Raw genomic sequence first — 21,536 nt, forward strand, 5'->3', positions numbered from 1 at the left:
CATCACGTGCTTAACCAAAATATAAAAGATAATTTAATTCAAAGATAAATTATGGTGGTTATGTAAACCGTAATTAAAAGGATACGGTTTAATATTGTGTGGATTAGTTAGCCATATTAATAAAGGTAAGAATAATTAGTTAGAGATTAAATGTTATATGACATTTTAGGAATAAGTCTATTTTAAAAAAAATCACACATGAATCAAAGTTGTGACTTCTGTTTTAATATATAAGATACCATATTATTATGTGTTTTCTAATTTCTAATTTCAGTGACCATCTAGGGTCTATCAAAAATGAAACTTGCGTTAGGAAAAATAAAATGAAAACTGAAATTGCTATTTTTCAATGACTACGAGGTTCTCGGCCCGGGTTTGAAGGCCACCACATCTCCCAACGTGAAGCTTTTACTTTATACCATGTTGATTTGCTCTCTTTTGGAAATTATATCAGGATTAACCATGTATCTTAGGTGGGTTCTTAAGACAAATTATGATTAAAAGAAAAAGAAAAATCCCCCTATATATTAAAAAAGAAGTCACTTTAGTGAGGTCTGGTGACGTATCGCTCATAGGTGAAGATTCAAAAAAATTATTACAATTTGATTGGTCGATTGTTTTTAATTTTTATTTATTTAAATTAGATCTAAAAATTTAAGGTAAGTCTAAAAATATTTAACATCACTTGCCATATAATCTAAAGAATATTACAAATAACAATTTATGGTAACTAATTCTCGAAATTATAGAAAAATTAATAATGTTATATTTATTACTTTTAATATTTATAAACTATAAAATATAATGAAAGAATTTTTATATAAGATAATTATAATAGTTTTATACTCTACTTGATGAATTGTATTCGAATATAATTATATAATAACTATTTTAAATTTTAAAAAATCCAAACATGTTTATTAATACGATTTTTATATTATTTATCGTTGTTTACAAAATAAATTTATAAGAATTTTAAAATTATTTATATAGTGTTATAAATTATTTATAAAAATATAAATCCTAATATATATTGATTGAGTAGTCACATAAGTGATTTTTATTACGTGTTGATCATAAATGAACTCTTCAAATTGTTATAATTTGATTGACCGATGATTTTTAATTTTATTTATTATAATTATATGTAAAAGGAAAAGATAATTCAATTACCACTTTCCAAATAATATACATGATATTATAAATAATTATTTATGGTAACTAATTGTTGAAACTATGAAAGCAAAATAATGCGATCAATTTTTTTATATATTTATAAATTACTTAAAATAATAAACAAAGGTGTTTATTTGAATTGATATAATGATTTTATATCCGTATAGAAAGAATTATATTTGTATATAAAGTATCATAATAACTATTAATGTCTAATAATTCAATGCATGCTTTATAAATCATTTATAAAATTATAAATACATTTATAAAATCAAACGTTTTAAATTATTATAAGAGGTTCTAAATCATTTATAAAAGCTTATACATTAATTTATAAAATGTATTTTGAAAATTTATCCTCCTATTACAATATTTTGATTTTTTTCATTTTTAATGGTAAAATTTCTTAACTATGTTTACTTAGTGTAGAAACCTCTAAACTAAAAATTACTGGCAGTAATAGTAATTATGACCTGTTAGAGTTTAATTCATTAAATAAAGTTAGTTTAGTGTATTTTCATGGGTTTTTAGTAATTAAACCCCTCAACTAAAGAAGAATCGTAAAAAAAACTCTCAACTAAAAATTCTGTGAAATAAACCCTCAACTTTAGTTTCGTTAACATATGTTACCCTCCGTCTAAAAAACCGTGACGGAGGGTGACATATGTTAACGGTTTATAAGTTGAGGGTTTATTTCATTGAATTTTTAGTTGAGGGTTTTTTTATAATTCATCTTTAGTTGAGGGGTTTTATCACTAAAAGTCATTAAATGTTATTAAATTATTTATTATCATTTCATTAAATACTTAGATTGGAGGTTTTTACCCAAAACAAACTTTGTTGAGGGGTTTTAACGTTAAAATTCATTATTCTTTTTTTATTATCTATTATTTAAATCCTTATAGTGGGATTTGTTTTATCAAAAATCAGTTGCAATCAACTGGCGAGATATTTTCTTTCATAATATCATGCATTTAATATTTAAATATATATATAGCAAGATTTGAGTTACCAAAATTATGTATATATTATAACCAGAATATCTTTAAAATTTTATTAGAAGATATTATATCTCATAGCTGAATTAAAATTTATTAGAAGATATTCTATCTCATATCTTCTCTTGAAAACTAGGTCATTTAGAAACTTAAACTAATTTGCTATATAAATATCACGCCACCTCCAGTAGTTTCATGCATCTATCTTTTAAGTTTTCATATGTTTTTGATCGTTCTAATTTAAATTCTAATTTTGTGATCTTACGAAGGTGTATGATAATCAATAAGTAACTCATATACGGAAACACCATTACTGGTAATTTTATGGGGGATTCTTCTTCTCCGTTTATTTTTGCTTTCTTCCTCTCCATGTTGTATCTCTATCTATATTTTTGCATCAGTAGTGATTCAACTAACAAAAAGAGACGACTCTGTTTATCCAAGAACTGATCATCCCTTTCGAAAAAGGTAATTCTTTTTTAATAAAGTTAAATCACTTATCAAGAATATAATATAAGATATGTATTATAATCAAGTGCAATTTATTTATTGTGCGTGATCCTCTTCGGTACGTCTGAGAGCCAAAGGTAATCTCAAAACTTTTTAAAAACTTTGAAACTCATTAACGTTGTCCTATCAATTATATAATTTGTTATTTTTTGGGAATTGTTTACATCTTTAAATATTTTTTTAGAATTACTTCTTTTCGGACTCAATGCTTAGAGAAGAAAACCGTAAATCATCTCTACTGTTACAATGAAACCAATGATAAGAAATCTCAGGTAATTCAAATCTCTTTTTTATATTTCATGGCTGATTTTTTTTATTGGGGTTATGCGTGAAGTATTTGTTTATCTCAATTATATTTTTCTGATGTTTAAAATTAGTGTTAAATGTGATCGTTTTCTAAACGTTCTAATGTATTCTTTGTTCATATGAACATAGTATAAATATCAATATGTAACATCGAATCTTTCATATTAACCATATACATATAACATAAGTATTATATAATTGTAAATATGTAATTATCACGGTCTACCTAGTGACAATTAAAACAACAAACGTCTCCTAATTTGGGATTAGATGATACGTGCCTTAGAGGACACGTGGTAGCAGTGTATTGGATCATGCTCTAATGAGAAGGAAAAAAAAACCGATCACCGAGTCCTCTCTCTCTCTCTCTCTTTCTCTCTCTCTCTTGTTCCCGAAAATCGCATGCGTCGGAAGCGAATCGAAGAGGCTGTTTTGTGAATCGAAAGGTAGAATCGTGTGATTGTGTTGGGATTTTGAGATTGGAATAGAGTATTAATTACCTTCAATCCTCTTCTCCTCTTCAATGGCGATTTCACGTTTTTCTTCTTCTTCACACAGTTAAGTGTCCTTCGTCTCTGTTCTATCTATCTTCTTCTCTGCTTCTTCTATGTTTCTTCTTCTCTGTTCTTTGTGTCTTTTATTTATAATTTGTTTTCTACTGGTTTAGGTTCTTCCTCTGTTCGAACAAAGTGATACAGGTTGCTCTAGGTCGTTCTGCTTCTGATGAAATCCGTCCGTGTATCTTCAAAGCCTCCAAGGTTGTGTACTCTGCTTCTTACTTGAACTTTTTACTGTCAGTTACTTATAGGGATGTTAAGGTAGGGTAAAATAACCCAGCCCAGCCCAGCCCACAGATAACCCAACCCAGTTTATACCCAACCCGCAAAAACCCATAAACATCAATCTTGAAATCCAGACCCAAAAAATAATCCAATATGGTATAGGTTTACCCATGGGTACCCAAAGTATTATCTTATTTATTTTTTAAAAAATCATGTAAAATATTAATATCATTAATGTGAGCTTCAATATATAAACAAGATTTCGCAATTTTATAGAAAAACTTGTTTTAGCGTAAAAACTCGTTCACGATTTTGGCGGGAAAACCTGTTTTCGATTTTGGCGGAAAAAATCGGTTTTGCGATTTCGGCAGAAAATTTTGATTTTTCAGTTTTGGCGGAAAAACTCGATTTTTCGGTTTCGGCGGAAAAACTCGGTTTTTCGGTTTCGGCGGGAAACTCGGTTTTTCGGTTTCGGCGGGAAAACTCGGTTTTTCGGTTTCGGCGAAAAAACTTGCAAGCGGTTTTGGCGAGAAAACTCGGTCTTACGGTTTCGGCGGGAAAACTCGGTTTTTTGGTTTCGGCGAGAACACGATTTTTCGATTTTGGCGGAAAATTGAGTTTTGCGATTTTGGCGAGAAAATTAGATTTTGCGGTTTTGGCGAGAAAATTGGGATTTGCGGTTTTGGCGAAAAAACTTGGTTTTGCGGTTTTGGCGGGAAAACTCGGTTTTACGGTTTTCAGTCGGAAAACTCGGTTTTGCGGTTTTGGCCGAAAACTTGGTTTTGCGGTTTTGACGGGAACACTCGGTTTTGCGGTTTTGACGGGAAAACTTGGTTTTATGGTTTTGGCGGGAAAAGTCAGTTATGCGATTTCGGCAGAAAAACTCGATTTTTCGGTTTTGGCGTGAAAACTCATATTTTGGTTTCTGTGAGATAATTTATTCTTACGGTTTTGGCGGAAAAAATCATTTTTTGATTTTGACGGAAAAAACGTTTTTTGCAAATTTTATATAATTTAATTAAAAAATGGTAAAATATATGATAATATAACTGAAAACCCATGGGTACACCACTACCCTTTATATTTACCCAACATAAATATGGGTTTTAAAATTAATACCCATGGTTGACCCAATAAATCTTAGACGGGTAAAAACTCAACCCATTATTAGGGGGTTTGGGTAAACCCATAGGTAATTACCCATGTTAACATCCCTAGTTACTTATGTTGTTTCAGCTGCTTCATGGTGTTGTTGGACTTCATAATACGGATACGCCAAAGGAAGAGGTAGAAAGGTATCTTATCTCTTGAACCCCCTCTTGTCTTGAATTGTATCATGTCTCTTTGTTGCAACTTTTCACAAAGCTTCTTCATTGCAGCTTATTTAACGCTTATGAGAATTCTGACTTATGTGTCTCACCATTTTAGTTTATGCTTTAGTTATTATAGTTACTTGTTGCAGTGTCTGTTGGGAATCAAGTTGGCTATTTCAAACTCAACTTGGTCTGCAGATGGAGCGCTAATGACTTTGAGCTTTACCGAGAAGGCTTGGATCTCTCGGACGTTGAAACAAGATTTTGATGATCAACTCTTTTAAGTTTCTAAATATCGTATTATTCACTTGGGTTGTGCTTGTTCTATTGGTTCTTGGTTTGCACTTGGCTGTTTTATGTCAAAGTTTTGTTGCATTAATGTTTGTAGAATATCAAATTATCATCTTGACCGAACTACAATATCAATCTTTAAAATGTTTAAGCTTATTTTCTTGTTATTCAGTCACAGTCCAATTCCTTAAAAAAAAGAAATTTGTGAAGGTTAACAAAGTTTTCATATAACTTCACAATACTCTTGTTCTCTCTTTAAAGTTTCATAATCTCTTGTTCTTGTTCTCTCTTTAAAGTTTCAAGTCCATACCAAAAGAATCATAAACTCTTGTATTGTTGTTTTTTCTTTAAAGTTTCTTAAACTCTTGTATTGTTGTTCTTTTTTTTTTCTTTCACAAATACATCATCAACTGAAAGCTGATTTGGTTGAACATTTATGGCATAAATTTGGACGAGATGAAGACAACAACTGAACTCGGATGTTTCTTTTAAATTATTCTCGTTTATTTTACTAATCTTTGTTTTTATATATTTTATTTTAAAATCTATGTTTTAAATGTTATCTTTTATTATGTTTTATTTAATAATTAAATTTATCTTTAATAAAACAATGTTTAAATAATAATTTTTTAAAAACTCCTAAATAAGAAACTTGCATTGGAGCACAAATTGTAGGCGTCTCTTAACTAAAATAATCATTAGACCATCCGCAACGTTGTTACTCTATCGAGATAAGTTTTTTAAATTATTTTATTATTTTAATTTTTTTAGCTAAAAAAAAAGAGCCAATCGCGGGATTCCACGTAGCGGTGGGATCCGCGCACAGTAACAAGTCTGATCTTTAACTAAAGATTAGTTTAACATAAACTCTTAAATTTAGTGGGCCCCATACATTACTATAATACTTTTTTCTAAGGATTTTTTGCTAAGGATTTCCATTGGACTTGCTCTTAAGAGACCTAATAGGGTGGGTGGGTTAATCATGCTCTTAGTAGTCTACCGGTTTGATTAAAATGTTTTTAAATATCTCCATAGGTCTGAGTTTAGTCAAATTAATAGAAAAAGGCTTTCGGGAAGCCAAAACTATCTCCAAGTTTCAGATTTCAATGATTCTGACCCAACAGATACCATCTTCATATTACTGTTCTTGTCTTAACGCCTTCAAGTTTCCAACTGTAGATGAAACTAGGGTTTCACTGGCGATTACAAAGGAGTATCAATGTCGAAGGCGCCGTCAGTTTTCAGATCACACACCACTAGGAAAGGGTTTGTTCTATTAAATGATGGTGAGAGATACTGTACCGAATTACTCATGCAAGGTTACAAAGTTAGGCATCTTTTATTTAGAAAAAAATTATTTTTATTTACGCCTACATAATTACAGAGAAATTATAGAGAATGAGAATAAAACCCATGTGAACATAAGTTTCTTTTGTCAAACTCAAATCAAAGAAATAAAAGAAAAGTCTTTGGTCTTTGTCTACTTCAGAGTTGACCTGTTCATTAGCATACACGTTGTTTAAAGAAACCAACTAAAATTAATAAAAATAAAACAATTTGGCTTTTCTTGATAAGTGTCTACTAGTTGTATAAGATAATGATCTATACGTTATGACTTGTGAGCACACAAAAAAAAGATCAAGTTGACATTGTGTTAGAAGAAGTTGACTTGGACAAAACAAGACAAACTCTTATGTTCTTTTGCTTCCTTTGTAAGAAATGGATAAAACAGTTGCAATTTTAGAGATGATGACTTCCTGAAAGCACAGAGATGATGGTATCCAAGTCTCTTACGCTCCTTTGCTGTGTGGTTCTCATCAATCTTTCCAATGCACAAGATCAAACAGGTTTGATAAGTTTCAAATCATTATATGGTCAAACAACGATTATGCTTTTGTCTCTCTTTCTTGTTATGTCTGAAAGTTTGTTAAAACTGGTTACAAATCAGGATTCATTAGCATAGATTGCGGGTTACAACCGGATAATTCGAGTTACACCGAGTCTTCAACAGGTATAAAGTATGTTTCGGATTCCAGTTACACGGATACAGGAACCAGCAGCTTCGTGGCGCCTGAGTATAGAGGAAACATGATGCAGAGCATGTGGTTCGTTAGAAGCTTTCCAGAGGGAGTCAGAAACTGTTACGAGATTGGTGTTAACGTCAGCGCCAAGTATCTGATCAGAGCGGCTTTTATGTACGGGAACTATGATGCAAGGAACGAGTTACCTGGGTTCGATCTTCACTTGGGACCAAACAAATGGGACAGTGTTAAACTGGAGTCTTCTGAGGGAACAGTTTCCAAAGAGATTATATACTCTGTCTTGACGGACACGTTACAAGTGTGTTTGGTGAATACAGGAAACGGTACACCTTTTATATCGGTTTTGGAACTTAGACAGTTACCAAACTCCTCTTATGCAACCAAGTCTGAATCACTCCAGCTCTTTCAACGGTTGGATTTTGGGTCATCGACCAATCTAACGGTCAGGTATCCAGATGATGTTTTTGATAGAATATGGTTTCCATCTACACCTGACGGGTCTAAGCAGTTAAGTGAGCGGTCGACTTCTTCCTCACGCAACAGTAGCGGTAAGTTTCATCTTCCACAAGCTGTAATGAGAACAGCAGTTGTACCGGAAACCGTGGGTGGGTCTGTAGACTTTGGATGGACTCCTGATGATCCTTCTCTTGAGTTCTACTTCTACTTGTACTTCTCTGAACTTCAAGAACCTAGTTCCGGTTCTGTATCAAAAAGAGAGTTCATCATTTCATTCAACGGAAACAGTTTTGGGAGGCCGTTTAGTCTTACCTACTTGGAGACCTTAGTTCTGTCCATTTCAAATCCTTTGTCGGAACAGAGCTTCCAGTTTTCTATTAGTCAGAGTCGAGATTCAACTCTGCCACCTCTTATCAACGCTATGGAGGCTTACTTTGTAAACAAGCTTCCGCAATCTTCAACAGATCAAAACGACCGTAAGCTCTCTCTCTCTCTTATCCTTGTGCTGTCCATTTCAGTTTTTCTTGTTCTGTCTTACTGTTGTTCTCTCTGTGAGCATCATATAGTTTCTGCTATGAGGAATCTTAAGTCTACATATAAAGTCAAGAGAAACTGGGAAGGAGATGTGTGTGTGCCTCAAGCTTACACATGGGAAGGTGTGAATTGTAGCTACAATGGCACAAGCATGCCTAGAGTAATAGCTTTGTAAGTGTTATATCAATAGGTCCATGCCTAGAGCAATATCTTTGTAAGTGAATCTAATTGGTTTATTTCTCTATGAAACAGAAACTTATCATCAGCCGGATTAACAGGAGATATATCATCTGATATATCGCTTCTTACACAGTTGCAAGTCCTGTAAGTTTGTAGCTTTTGTTGGTAATTACTATATGCAAATAGTAGAATTCTCTAACGTGTTTACCTTTAGGGACTTGTCTAACAACAATTTGACCGGACCAGTACCAGCTTTCTTGGCTCAACTTCAGTTCCTTAGAGTTATGTGTGTATTTTGCTCAACCACACCTAACTAGTTATAGTATTAATAGCCCCCAGTAATTAGTATATGATTTCAGCCACTGTGGATTTTTGTAGAAACTTGGGTAACAACCAGCTTAGTGGGCCTATACCGTCTATTCTCATGGGAAAAAGCGGCTTGTCGTTCAGGTACTCAAACACTCTCTTCTCTTTCTCATTCATTACGTGCTTCAAAAGCGTTATATGATTTAACTCATAATCAATTGTATGTATATCTTCAGTATCGACGGGAATCCAAGTATTTGTGCTACAGGTGCCTGTGAAGAGCTCACACAAAACAAATCCAAGAAGAAGAAACTTCCCAGTTTTGTGATTCCTTTAGTTGCATCACTTGCAGGGCTCATTCTCATCGCTACTATATCTGCAGCTATACTGTTCATCTTCATGAGAAAGAAAAAACAAGGTATGCTTCTTAGTTATGCTACTTCTTTTCTTAGTTTACATGAAATGGTCATTGTTGATTCTAAAAGTGACTTAAATCTCGGTGCACCAGTAAATTGTCACTATTCGGTATTATCTATTAGGATTAGGAAAACCGCTTATAATAGATAACGTAGTTTTCCAAAAAAAAAAAAAATAATATAATGTGTTAAAGCACTATATTTTGATTTATTCACTAGATTTTGATTCGCCCTTTTAAGGGCGGGTATATTTTTTTGTTTCACATTTTTGTTGAAATCTATACTATTAAAGCAGAATCATATTGTCATTTTTACCTTAGCCTACCCTTTTATTTACTAACATTGCATGTTTCATTAAGGGCAATCAAGTAATATTAATAACACATCTATATTGGATCTTTTTTTTTGATCAAGCCCACATCAGATATCTCTTGGGCCATTTGAGCCGATTAAGAAATCATATCCAATTCTCACATTTTTTTTTCTTTGGGCCATTGAGTCCAAGTTCAAATAATTTTTTTTCAACTATCCTTAATTTTTTTTATTTTCTTAATATAATTTAAGCATTCATAAAAAACTGATTTTTTTCATTGAAAAGTATAAATCTTTATTAAAAGTATATAATTTTTTATTAAAATATTAACTACATAATAAAATTAATTTATCAGAGTTATACCAACTTAGTTCATTAAAGAAATAATGTTTAATTTTTTTAACATAAATAGTCATTTAAAATGAAATACGATAAATAAAGATAAAAAATTTAAGTCTTTTATAAAATAAAACACAAATATATGAAAATATGACATTTACTAAATATTTGTCAATTGAAAAAAAAAACCTAAAGCGCGGGTCAAAATCTAGTTAAATTTTTATATTTGTGTTTTTAGTCATATATATGTTTTTCTTTGTATAATATTTATCTTAAATGATTAATAAAAAGTTTTAATAATTTTATTAAAATAGTTGGATCACACCTATATCAAATAGGTCATATTCCTGTTTTAATAGTATTGATTCATACAATCAATATACAAACTAAAACGATTTTCTTGAATTGAATTTTTTTTTATAGTTTTCTTGCTTTCTACAAGTTTAGTTTGCGGGTTATTCCCAATATTTACGGTAGTTTTTACTATTCTGCTGCAGGTAGAACGGTCCACAGGACAATCACAGCTTCAAGTAATGGACTGTCATTACTTAGAAGAGATACTGGTTCAATGCCTCCATCAATGCAGCGAAGAGAAACCGGTTTCTCTACGCGTCCGTCATTACAGAGAATAGAGAGTGGAATGACTGACCATGACATGAATGAAACAGCAGTGGATGGCTTTGATATGGAACCTGCAAACAGAAAGTTTACATACGCAGAGATTGTGAATATCACAAATGGGTTTGAAAGAGATCAAGGGAAAGTTGGGTTTGGGAGAAACTATCTCGGACAGTTAAATGGTAAGGAAGTAACTGTCAAGCTTGTGTCTTCATTGTCTTCTCAAGGCTACAAACAACTCAGAGCAGAGGTATATGCCATATCTCTTTAAGACAATAACTTGCCATGAATTTTGTAGTATATGGTGGGAGGAGACTTAGAAGAGTTTATGTGTATGCTAATTGTAGGTCAAACACCTTTTCAGAATTCATCATAAAAACCTTATAACCATGCTTGGTTATTGCAATGAAGGCGATAAACTGGCGGTTATCTATGAGTACATGGCTAATGGAAACTTGAAACAACACATCTCAGGTTCTTTACTGCATTCCCACTTGTAAAATGCTTTATATTCTTTTTACATTTTTTAATCCCGGGCCTGTAGCCCCATACATCCTCTAAAGTAAGGCTCATGCCAGTCCTCCCAAGGGGATTTGAACCTATGACCTATAAGTTACCTACTAAATAATCTATGAGTTTTATACACTAGGCCAACTCTTCATTAGTAAAGTGCTGTCTGTATATTCTTCTTGAGGTAAAACCACTGTTTGATTTTTAAAACTTGTCTTGTGCAGAGAACAGTCCAACTGTCTTTAGCTGGGAAGATAGACTTGGAATTGCGGTTGATGTTGCACAAGGTTAGCACTTGAAACCCACTCTGTGCTTTTATCTCTTGGAGTTGTGTGTTCTGTAATAAAACGTAAAGTGTGAAACTCCCTTGTCTATATATAGGACTTGAGTATTTGCATACTGGCTGCACGCCACCCATCATTCACAGAAACGTCAAGTGCACAAATGTATTCTTAGATGAAAACTTCAATGCCAAGTTAGGCGGTTTCGGCCTTTCAAGAGCGTTTGATGCAGCAGAAGGAAGTCATATGAATACAGCCATAGCCGGGACACCTGGATATGTCGACCCCGAGTAAAGATCTAAGCTCAAATCTTTGCTAAATTTCTTTTAAAAAAAAAAAAAAACTCTGCTATTTTCAAACAAAGATTGGATGTTTCACTGCAGGTATTACACATCAAACATCTTGACAGAGAAGAGTGATGTGTACAGTTTCGGTGTTGTTCTATTAGAGATTGTTACTGCGAAACCCGCGATCATAAAGGATGAGGAAAGGATGCATATAAGTCAATGGGTTGAGTCTTTGCTCTCAAGAGAACACATTGAAGAGATTCTTGACCCTAGCCTTTGTGGAGACTATGATCCAACCTCTGCGTTTAAGACCGTTGAGATCGCTGTGGCTTGCGTTTGTAGAAACTCTGGTGACAGACCTGGAATGAGTCAAGTAGTGACCGCTCTTAAGGAGAGTTTGGCTGCTGAAGTTGAGAGGAAAAAGGATTTGCCTGTTGTGTCAACAGACTCAGTTGAAGATCTTGCACTTGGCTTTGGTTCTAATCCACCTCCTCGTTTGCGATGATAAGTTATTGATTTTATGTTGTAATGATTGGGGTGTGAAAAACATTTATAATGTATATTTGCTTTTTGTGAGTTGGAGTAACAAAATGCTACAGCTACCACCCTAATTTAGGCTTGAATGGTTTTGCTTTACAATATACAAACTCATTGCACTCCCTAACAAAAAAAGACTAAGATGTGAGGTTATATCAAGAAAGACTTAGCATCTTTGTTGAGTGTAAAAAGAGTAGTATAGTTGTTGTGCTGGTAAGCTCAAGTAGATTAAGAATTGGTCAGTGTCGGAATCAACAAGTGTAATACTGTAGACCCCTAACCAAGGAACAACATGACTGAATAAGAACTCAATCCTCTTTATTCAACCATCTCTGAGGTCAAAATTATCTATAACAATCACAATACCTCAAATATCATTGTGTAAGAAGAGACTTATTAATGATCAGTTGTAGTGTTTACAGTCCAAACTCAAGCACTTTCCAGAACAAAACCAAGATTGACAAGTGTTAGATCTATTAGAACCCAAGAATCTTGGGTGCAAGTTCCAATAAGGGCTCCAATGCACTCGGAGCAAACTTTCTAGCAAAGAGATAACAAACAGGAGACCTCTGATCATTGTAGAAGCAAGCTTTAGCTCCTGGAAGATTCTTGAGGAAAGTTTCCGTTATATCAGCCTTTCCAAAAGTAGCTGGATGAGCACCACCACGTGACCAATCTGTATATGTCAGTGTCCGGTTAGCCAGAAAAATCCTATGTTTCATAGACAACATTGTAGGGAAGTAATGTTCATCAACATAACATGGAGGTTTACAAAACTCTTTGAATTTGGGATAGTAAGTGATGTCTTGAACAATCTCAAGAGCGAGTTTCCGGTTAATTTCAAACCACTGTGACCCTTTTCTCCACTGGCTAAGTGTGATCTCAGGTTCCATTCCGTTTCTGTATCTTCCTCTCCCATCAGGTCCTTCCTCGTCAGCACAACCCATGAAACTATATCTTGATCCAGAGACATAACCATAGATAAAGCCGAAACCGCGTAGAGGAATGCATGATTCAGACAGCAGAACAAACCATTCATTAGATATATCAAGCAACGCACTAGCTAGAAGCCTCCTTTCAGCGTCACACATACTCATCTCTCCCCATGCCACAGCCTATAATTCATAAAAAATTCACACATGTGAGGAGGAACACTAATAAAATGGGTGTAAGCTGAAAAATCAAAGACAGTACCTGACTTGGGATGTATCTTCTGTAAAACACAGATGACCTATCAAAATCTGATCTGTAGTTAGGCAATGCATGAACATAGATTGAGTAGAGACCCTCATGTCCCTTAAAGAACATCTCCCAAAGTGGAGCAAATGGTAAAGGCCCCTTGGTGAGAAACATGAAAGCCAACTTAGGAACCCGTTTAAACGGATAGTCATGTCTCTTTGGCTCCATGGAAGCACGCCAAAGCAATTCACCGTCATTCATAGTGTGCCAAACATTCAAAGGAGGCCTAATAAAGCTCTCTAACGTAACGGCTTCATGATCGTACATAGAGACCAACGTGGTCGAAGACACAGGATCTTGAATCTTGAAGAACTTGATCATGTGTATACTAACAACGGAGATCCCAAGAGTCAAAACAAGAAACAGCAACAATACCTGAAGCAGACGTATTGACACAAGAGCCCTAGATTGGTTTGTGATTCTTGATTTAGGGGGTGGTGATGCAGCATTATCTTTAACCCCTTCTTCCATATCCATCACTTTCATCTAAAAGATCTCAACTTTTTTTTATTTTTATTATGCTTCGACAATGTTTGTCTGACGAATCCATTGAGAAATGTTATTCTAAAAACTCTCATCTGATTTATCATTTTAGTGTAACATAAGCATAAACCTAGGAAACGCATAACGTCGCATTGGAACAGTGTATTTAAGAAATGTATATGCCTGGGCATTATGGTTTTCGATTCAGTTAGGTTAATTTGGTTTAGTTTTTTCGGTTATAGGATCAATTCGGTTATATATGAAATTTGGTTCGGTTTCGGTTCAGTTTGGATAACAAAGTTGGAAACCGGCTAATATGATCCAATTGGTTTGGTGCTGATTTTTGGATAATCTCAATTAATTTAAATAAATTTTATGGATAACTCAAAATTTTAAAAGAAAATATCGGGTAGCTCCAGTTTTGAAATAAAATATCGAGTAATTTAGATAATTTAAATATTTTTGAAAAAAAAATCAGATAGTTGGTTTTCGAATAATTAGACTTATAAATAATATTTTCAGGATATTTTTTATTAAAAAACTAAATATAAGTGATATTTTAAATATTTAAAAACTTAGGCATCTATTCAGTTCTTCTTTCGGTTCCAATGATATATGATCACTTTGAATATTTATAAAATTCAGTTTGGTTTCGATTTTTTTGGTTTGGTATAGTTTTGCTCTGCAGTTTCAAATAAATGTACACAAGCCTAGTTATAAACCTAATAGAATGATGAAAACTGTTTATACATTTAATACTCCACACTTAGAAACATATGTTTCCATTACAATAAGACTCTTTCATTACAATGGCCAAATCACTTTGCAGTAAATTTCTTATATATCATATCCCCAAAAGCTTGACATTGCATTACACTTTATTGATCTTTACATGGAAGCCTCTGTAAAAAAATGACATTTCGACGAGTAGGGGAGATAGAGAGAGAGCCAGCAAGGGCATCAAAGTTCATCTTTTTGGTAACTCTTATTTGGCGATGAAGTTTTCAAGTCGAGAAGATATCTTGTGGCCATGGAGGCATGAAGGGAAGCACCATAAGGTAGCAACTCTTCATTGACCTCGAAATAAGGTGAGTGAGGGCTTGCCATTGGTGAATGAGCTTCGTTTTGCATACCAACAAAGCTGAAATGTCCAGGCATTGATTGTTGGTAGAAAGAGAAATCCTCTGATCCCATCAATGGTTGCATCTCGACGTAGTTCTGAGTCCCTAACATATCACCTGAAACGTTCTTGAAGAACATGTGCAAGTCTTTGTGGTTAACAGTTGGTGGGAAGAATGGTTTCTCCTCTTCAAGGAAATCAACTGTTGCATTGCACATATGCACGCTTGCTTGCCTTGTGATAACCTGAAACATTGTTTAAAAGCTATGCTTTAAGAGTAAGACAAAAGTCTCCGCCAGTGTTTTAAAAACCGGACAGACTCGATGGTTGGACCAGACTCAACCATGAAGCGGTCACATAGCTGGGTTGAGTCTAATAACCAAATTAGATCTCAAAGTTATTGAACTGAATATAAACCATTACAACTATCAAAAATCCATAAACCAACCAATGAACTAAAAACTATTTATATTTACAATATTTTATATTTTATATTTATATTTGATACTTTTGAATTATGTATCATATTTACTAATGTTACTATTAAATTTATGCAGATAAAATATTTTGAGCCCGGTAAATAAACCAAGTTTAACCCGGTCGAACCATATTAACCGTGATCCAAATAATTATCTGGTTCAGTTTCCAGTTTCCGGTCGGTTTTTAAAACATTGTTCTCAACACTACACATTAGTCACCAGTGTGTACTAACCTGCTCAATTCTTTTCTTGAGTTGTGTAAAGCTCTTAGTTGAAAACGCTCTGAATGTACCACCGATAGTAACAGAGTCTGGAATCACATTAAAAGCACCACCGCCTTCAAATTTAGCAACTGTAACCACCTGCAAACACTCTTATATACATCAACACATTCCAAGTAAAGACACTTGAAGAGCTAAAGATTGTTGTATCTATACCTGAGAGTCTAAAGGGTCTGCCTCTCGTGAAACGAGGTGTTGTAAGCTAACAATAACGTTTGAAGCTGCCAGAATCGGATCTATGGCGTGCTGAGGAAGAGCTGCGTGACCTCCTTTCCCGCTTATCTTAGCTTCGAAAAAGCCGCTACCAGCCAACAACGGACCTTCTCTTGAGCTCACTTGACCTAGACTCAGTTGATTTGTAACATGTAACCCAAAGATTGCGCTCACATCCTTCAATACTCCAGCTTCCACGATCTTCTTTGCACCTCCTCCTCCTTCCTCAGCTGGTTGGAAAACAAGAATCACTGTACCCTAAGATGATCCAAGAAATGTACAAGAATCTAGACATCAGGATACTTCTAAAGATTTAAATTTATATTAAAAAAAAAAACACCAACCTGTAGCTCATCTTGGTGTTCTTTGAGCAACTTTGCAGCACCGAGGAGCATTGTAGTGTGAGCGTCATGTCCACAAGCGTGCATCTTCCCGGGAACCTTACTCTTGTGCTCCCATTCCACCATCTCCTACACAATCCACCACATAAGAAACTAGATCTATAAGTCAAATATAGAGAAAGCATTTTGCTAGAAACCAGTTAGATTTTCAAAAAAAAAACAGCTTAAAAGTATAGTAATTTAACTAGCACTTATAACCAAAATCTTCATGGAAAAGAGACAAAACACATGTTCCGTGAAGAGAGTGAACAATGTTTCAAAGTAATTCCACGAACAATTCAAGCAATTGCATAGAAAGATCCCACACAGAATCAAACTCAAAGAATTTTTCAACTAAAGTAAAGTAATTTAACTACATATATAACTAGAATCTTTCATGGAGAAGAGAGAGAACACATGTTCCTCGTTTCAAGTGCTCCATGACAGGGTCAAACCAATGTTTTTTTCTCTCACATCCAATTTTATAATACTGAAAATCAGTTACCTGCATAGCAAGTGCGTCCATGTCTGCTCTCAAAGCAACAAAAGGGGCTTGACCAGTTCCGACATATCCAATAACGCCAGTAACAGCAACTGGGTACTTGTAAGACACACCCATCTTCTCCAGCTCTGTCCTAACGAGCCTAGATGTCTCTACTTCCTCGTAACCTAGCTCTGGATTCTCGTGGATTTTCCTTCTGATCCCAACCATCCAGTCGAAAAAATCGTCTCTTTTAGCTAAAGCAAGAAACTTTGGAGGGATTTGAGAAAACCCATTTGAGGTTAAGGAAGAGGAAGATGAAATCTGACAAGAGTTGAGCAAGTGGATGATCAAAACAAAGGAAACCCATTTGCAGAAACTCATGGCTCAATGAATCGAATCGATTGGGTTCGAAAGTTCAAACCAATCGATTTGGTGGTGGAGAGGAGAGATGAGATCGAAGAAGAGAGAGAGAGAGAGTTCTCTGCGTGACGATGAAGCAGGGAAACAGGAAGCAGAGAACGGTATTTAAATCCAACATAGCGGAAGCAAAAGACTACACAGGAACTTATAAAAAAAACTAACTTTAATTGTGTTTCTTTTGCAAAATCATTAAAGAATAATGTTTTTGTAATTTTCTTTGATCAATTATCAAAAATCAAGAAAAATATTATTTCCCTTAATTGTAATGATCAATTTGATAACAGTTTGAAAAGAGTGATGGGATCTTCTTTGGATTAAAACCTAAAGTGTAAATAAGCCAACCAAAGTGGTTCTACAATTCTTCATGTGTCTTTGTTAGAGTTTCTGCATTTGGAATTTGTAATTATGACGTCTAAGAAAAGTATTATTCAACAGTTTTATGGGAATACAAGCAGCCAAATATGAATCCTAAAAGTATTCGTTTATAAACATTTTAAGAGATCAAATATAGAAATACAAGTTGTTCCAAAATGTTTGTTTACTCTTTTTTTTTTTTTGTCGACAGTGCGTTTGTTTACTCTTTAATATCCCCCCTCCCCCATTCAAAATGTAAGATGTTTATTTTTAATTTACATTTTAATGAGACTTTTTAAGTAATTTTTTTTAAGTTTGTACACTTATCTATAACATCATATATTTTAGAATAGAGGGTACAAAATAATGGCTGATCAAGATATTTTTTTTTTTCATTTGAAGTCATAGTATCTTTTATATAAACTATATTTTTTATTTATATAATAAATATTATTGTTAACTAACATTTTAAAACGTTTATTACATTTTATATATTAAACTATTTTACACTATTTTGGATCTTAAATATGTTTTCACTTTTTATAAATATGTATTATTAATTTTATTAAAAACAAAAATGTTCAACAGAATCACAAAATCGAAAATATTTATGTGAATAATTGTTTTCCTACTAGTTACTTATTAAGCAAAATAATACTATTTTATTTTATATTTTAACAAGAAAAACTAGTAATATTATGATTACAATAAGCTTCATGATTATAAAGAAAGAAATCCAAAAAGTAAACTTGTTACCTATCTTTTTAACTTATCTTGATTTTTATGAGTATAAATTAATAAAATGATAGAATCAGTAAACTGACACTAAAATAAAAATATTAAAACACTACTTCCCAAAATTTTATAAAACCAATTTTAAAATGCGGGTCAAAATCTAATTTTAGTTAAATTACTGTCAAGTACGTCATATTTTAATTGATAAAATGGGAGATTTTAACGGTATGTGATATCCACATCACTTTTTGGATGAATGAAATTAAACTCGTGATGTTGACTACATAACATCATTAAGTTAAAGGATGTTGTCATGCATAACATATATTTTGTGTAGCTAGGTATATATTAGTTTAGTTTGCATGGTTAGCCATGTGATGGCCAATACTTCATGTAGTCATTAATCATTTAAAATATGAAGTATTGGCCATCACATGGCTAACCATGCAAACTAAATTAATGTATACCTAGCTACACGAAGTTTATATTATGCATGACAACATACCTCAACTTAATGATGTTATGTAGTTAACATTACGAGTTTAATTTCATTCATCCAAAAAGTGATGTGGATGTCACATACCATTAAAATCTCATGTGTTATCTATTAAAATATGACTTACCTGACAGTAATTTAACTAAAATTAGATTTTGACCCGCGTTTTAAAATCGATTTTATAAAATTTTGGAAAGTAGTGTTTTAACATTTTTATTTTAGTGTATTGGAAAACTATATAATTATATTATTTTATTTATATTAAATATGAAAATATATAAGATATTTTTTGAGATTATTTTAATATGTTTGGTTATTAACTTTTAATAGAATTAATTTATGTAATTCATTTGATTAATTGTGTGATATATATATATATATATATTTATTAATTTATTCGATCAGTTTTATTATAAAACTTATTTGATGTCAGTTTACTGATTCTAAAATTTTATTTGTTTAATATAAATTAATTAAATTAACGAATTATATTATTTATATTTTTGTAAACAAATAACGTTCATATTTAATATAAATAAAATAATATAATTATATAGTTTTCAAATACACTAAAATATAAAACACTCCTTATCAAAAAATGTTAAAACATATTGATTTTAGTTAAATTACGGTAAGGTCAGTCATGTTTTAATTTATGAAACGAGATATTTAAACAGTCTCTGACATATACATTAGTTTTTGGATGAATGAAACTAAACTCGTAATGTTAACCACATAACATCATTAAGTTAAGGGATGTTGTTATTCATAATATATACTTCGTGTAGCTAGGTATACATTAGTTTAGTTTGCATAGTTAGCCATGTGATGACCAATACTTTATGTAGTCAGCAATCATTTTTCCTTTATATTTTTAATAATTAGTAAGAAATTTTACAAATATATTTATATGTTTATTATTTTATAGTTAGATTAAATTTGATATAGATCTTTTTTTACTTCGATAGAGGTCAATAATGTCATGAGAAATTGGTTTGCATATACATAGCTCAACCAAAATTAAGTGTATAACCATAAGAAGGCTTTAGCTACGACATAATATATATTATTCTTAAAAGTGACGATAACACCTTTACATACGCGTGAAAGGTGTTACATATGATGTGTCTTCTTCGACAACAAAACTGTTTAGTTCAGGTAGAAACATACATGTGAAGATCGATGTCGCAGCATATCTATTTCACTTGATGTGATTGTGAGTAACCGGTGGAGAAGAGATAGAGAAAATTTCACAGAACGAGGATAAACGTGTGACGGAAGGGTGGTTCGCGAATGAAATTTTGGGTTCTTGAAGAGATTTGAAATTCGTGGTGAGACAAGTAAGAAGAAACAATAGATGAGTGGTGGTAAATCTGGTTTATGTTGCCTAGAATTATGGGATGCGGCCAATTTTTGGCAACATTGGAACTGTTACTAACTCAACAACTGCTTCGATCTTGTAGATGCGCTGGAAGAGGGATACAGCGGCGACAGTTAGAAGGTAACCTAGCATTGATTCCAAATTATCCCCATTACTATTTTATGTGGAGCAAAAAGCTTTGCATGTGTGGGGCGGGTGTTTATGTAGACATTGTACATCCAAGGTTCTTGGTTGTGGGGTTGGAGATAGTGATAAATGTTGCAAGCGAACTACCTATACTATAGTAAAAAGTGTAGTAGTATAGTATCATTTGATATGTTACATAGTTTTGAAATGATTGTCTATACTATATTGATTTATAAATATCTTTTACTAGTAAAATATGATTAAATTTTTATGGCTATAACAATTTATACTATGATATGTCTCATGCGACACAAATAGATGGTGTTATACATTGTGGTGTTAACAAATAAATTATACTCAAAATTTGATACTTTACGGCAAAAAAATAGTATTGTGAAGATGGTTGTTGTGTTCCGTTTGGTTTACTTGTAACGATTACAGAGTAAGAACGATGTTATTCATAGTTGAGGTTGTACTATAATATAGTTTAGTCCATTGCGGTACCTTTCACTACCAATTGTAACTGTATAAGATGTGAACTCTATATACTATTAGTAGACAGTAATATAATAGTATAGTACATGTTAGTTTGTTGTTATATAGAAGATGTTGTGTTGTTCACCTCAAGTCTTCATTCCGATTTTTACCTCGTCATGATATTACTGCATTCATAACTGTAAGTAATCATTTAAATGGTGAATGCTGCAAATGTGTTTGTAAAATAATACTATCAGGGGCGGACGCAAAAAAATAGTAAATATGGTGCACAAAATATAAAAAGTGTTAATACAAGGATATCTAAACAATAAGTATGGGGCACATGATGCAATAACACTTAAAATAAAGGGCATTTCTATAAATTTTGAACAAAAATTTCAAAAAAATGGATGGAGTACGTGCCACACCCTAGCCCCACCTGCGTCCGCCCCTGAATACTATACTATGAAATACTTCCGAATAGTATGGATATCACTTATTTCACACAAGTTAGATCGGTTTGATTAGTTGGGGACTATACTATAGCTTTGGTATAGCTTGGAAATGGCGACTTATTCTTATATTTTCCAGTTATATGTATTTCTCTTACACTTACATGTGTTGCTTGTGAACTAACATGTGTTGGACGGTTGTTCTCATGGAACTCAATGCC

The 21,536-nt window shown here is 32.9% G+C and overlaps 3 protein-coding genes and 1 long non-coding RNA gene across 6 annotated transcripts; 2 read left to right on the forward strand and 2 right to left on the reverse strand.

Moving 5' to 3' along the window:
* Positions 1–1,417: 1,417 nt before the first annotated feature.
* LOC103868544 lies at positions 1,418–5,546 on the forward strand. The gene is made up of 4 exons (XR_632942.3): positions 1,418–3,547; positions 3,658–3,748; positions 5,009–5,067; positions 5,235–5,546. It is a non-coding gene; the product is annotated as an uncharacterized LOC103868544 (long non-coding RNA).
* A 1,111-nt stretch (positions 5,547–6,657) lies between these two features.
* Positions 6,658–12,254, forward strand: LOC103868545 (probable LRR receptor-like serine/threonine-protein kinase At1g51880). 3 transcript variants are annotated; one of them, XM_033290963.1, is made up of 12 exons: positions 6,658–7,223; positions 7,325–8,579; positions 8,661–8,732; positions 8,803–8,874; positions 8,967–9,038; positions 9,131–9,162; positions 9,247–9,312; positions 10,460–10,830; positions 10,928–11,054; positions 11,315–11,377; positions 11,472–11,661; positions 11,755–12,254. In XM_033290963.1, exons 1-12 carry the CDS (start codon positions 7,148–7,150, stop codon positions 12,161–12,163), a joined length of 2,805 nt encoding a protein of 934 aa, XP_033146854.1. In that variant the 5' UTR covers positions 6,658–7,147; the 3' UTR covers positions 12,164–12,254. The 3 variants fall into 3 exon arrangements, with proteins under 3 accessions (XP_033146854.1, XP_009144877.1, XP_009144878.1); XM_009146630.2 differs by having other exon boundaries at positions 6,660–7,223; positions 7,325–8,350; positions 8,441–8,579; positions 9,131–9,312; XM_009146629.2 differs by having other exon boundaries at positions 6,659–7,223; positions 9,131–9,312.
* A 238-nt stretch (positions 12,255–12,492) lies between these two features.
* On the reverse strand, positions 12,493–14,407 carry LOC103868547 (glycosyltransferase BC10). Its single transcript, XM_009146631.3, has 2 exons — positions 13,390–14,407; positions 12,493–13,310 (listed from the first exon to the last, which is right to left on the reverse strand). Exons 1-2 carry the CDS (start codon positions 13,918–13,920, stop codon positions 12,672–12,674), a joined length of 1,170 nt encoding a protein of 389 aa, XP_009144879.1. The 5' UTR covers positions 13,921–14,407; the 3' UTR covers positions 12,493–12,671.
* A 311-nt stretch (positions 14,408–14,718) lies between these two features.
* On the reverse strand, positions 14,719–17,373 carry LOC103868548 (IAA-amino acid hydrolase ILR1-like 4). Its single transcript, NM_001301984.1, is given in 5 exon segments — positions 14,719–15,282; positions 15,750–15,878; positions 15,954–16,268; positions 16,355–16,480; positions 16,896–17,373. Coding segments are annotated over 5 exon segments (1,335 nt in total). The 5' UTR covers positions 17,256–17,373; the 3' UTR covers positions 14,719–14,877.
* Between the last annotated feature and the right edge of the window lie 4,163 nt (positions 17,374–21,536).

Source organism: Brassica rapa, chromosome A05, assembly GCF_000309985.2.
Source record: "Brassica rapa cultivar Chiifu-401-42 chromosome A05, CAAS_Brap_v3.01, whole genome shotgun sequence".
Lineage (NCBI taxonomy): Eukaryota > Viridiplantae > Streptophyta > Magnoliopsida > Brassicales > Brassicaceae > Brassica > Brassica rapa.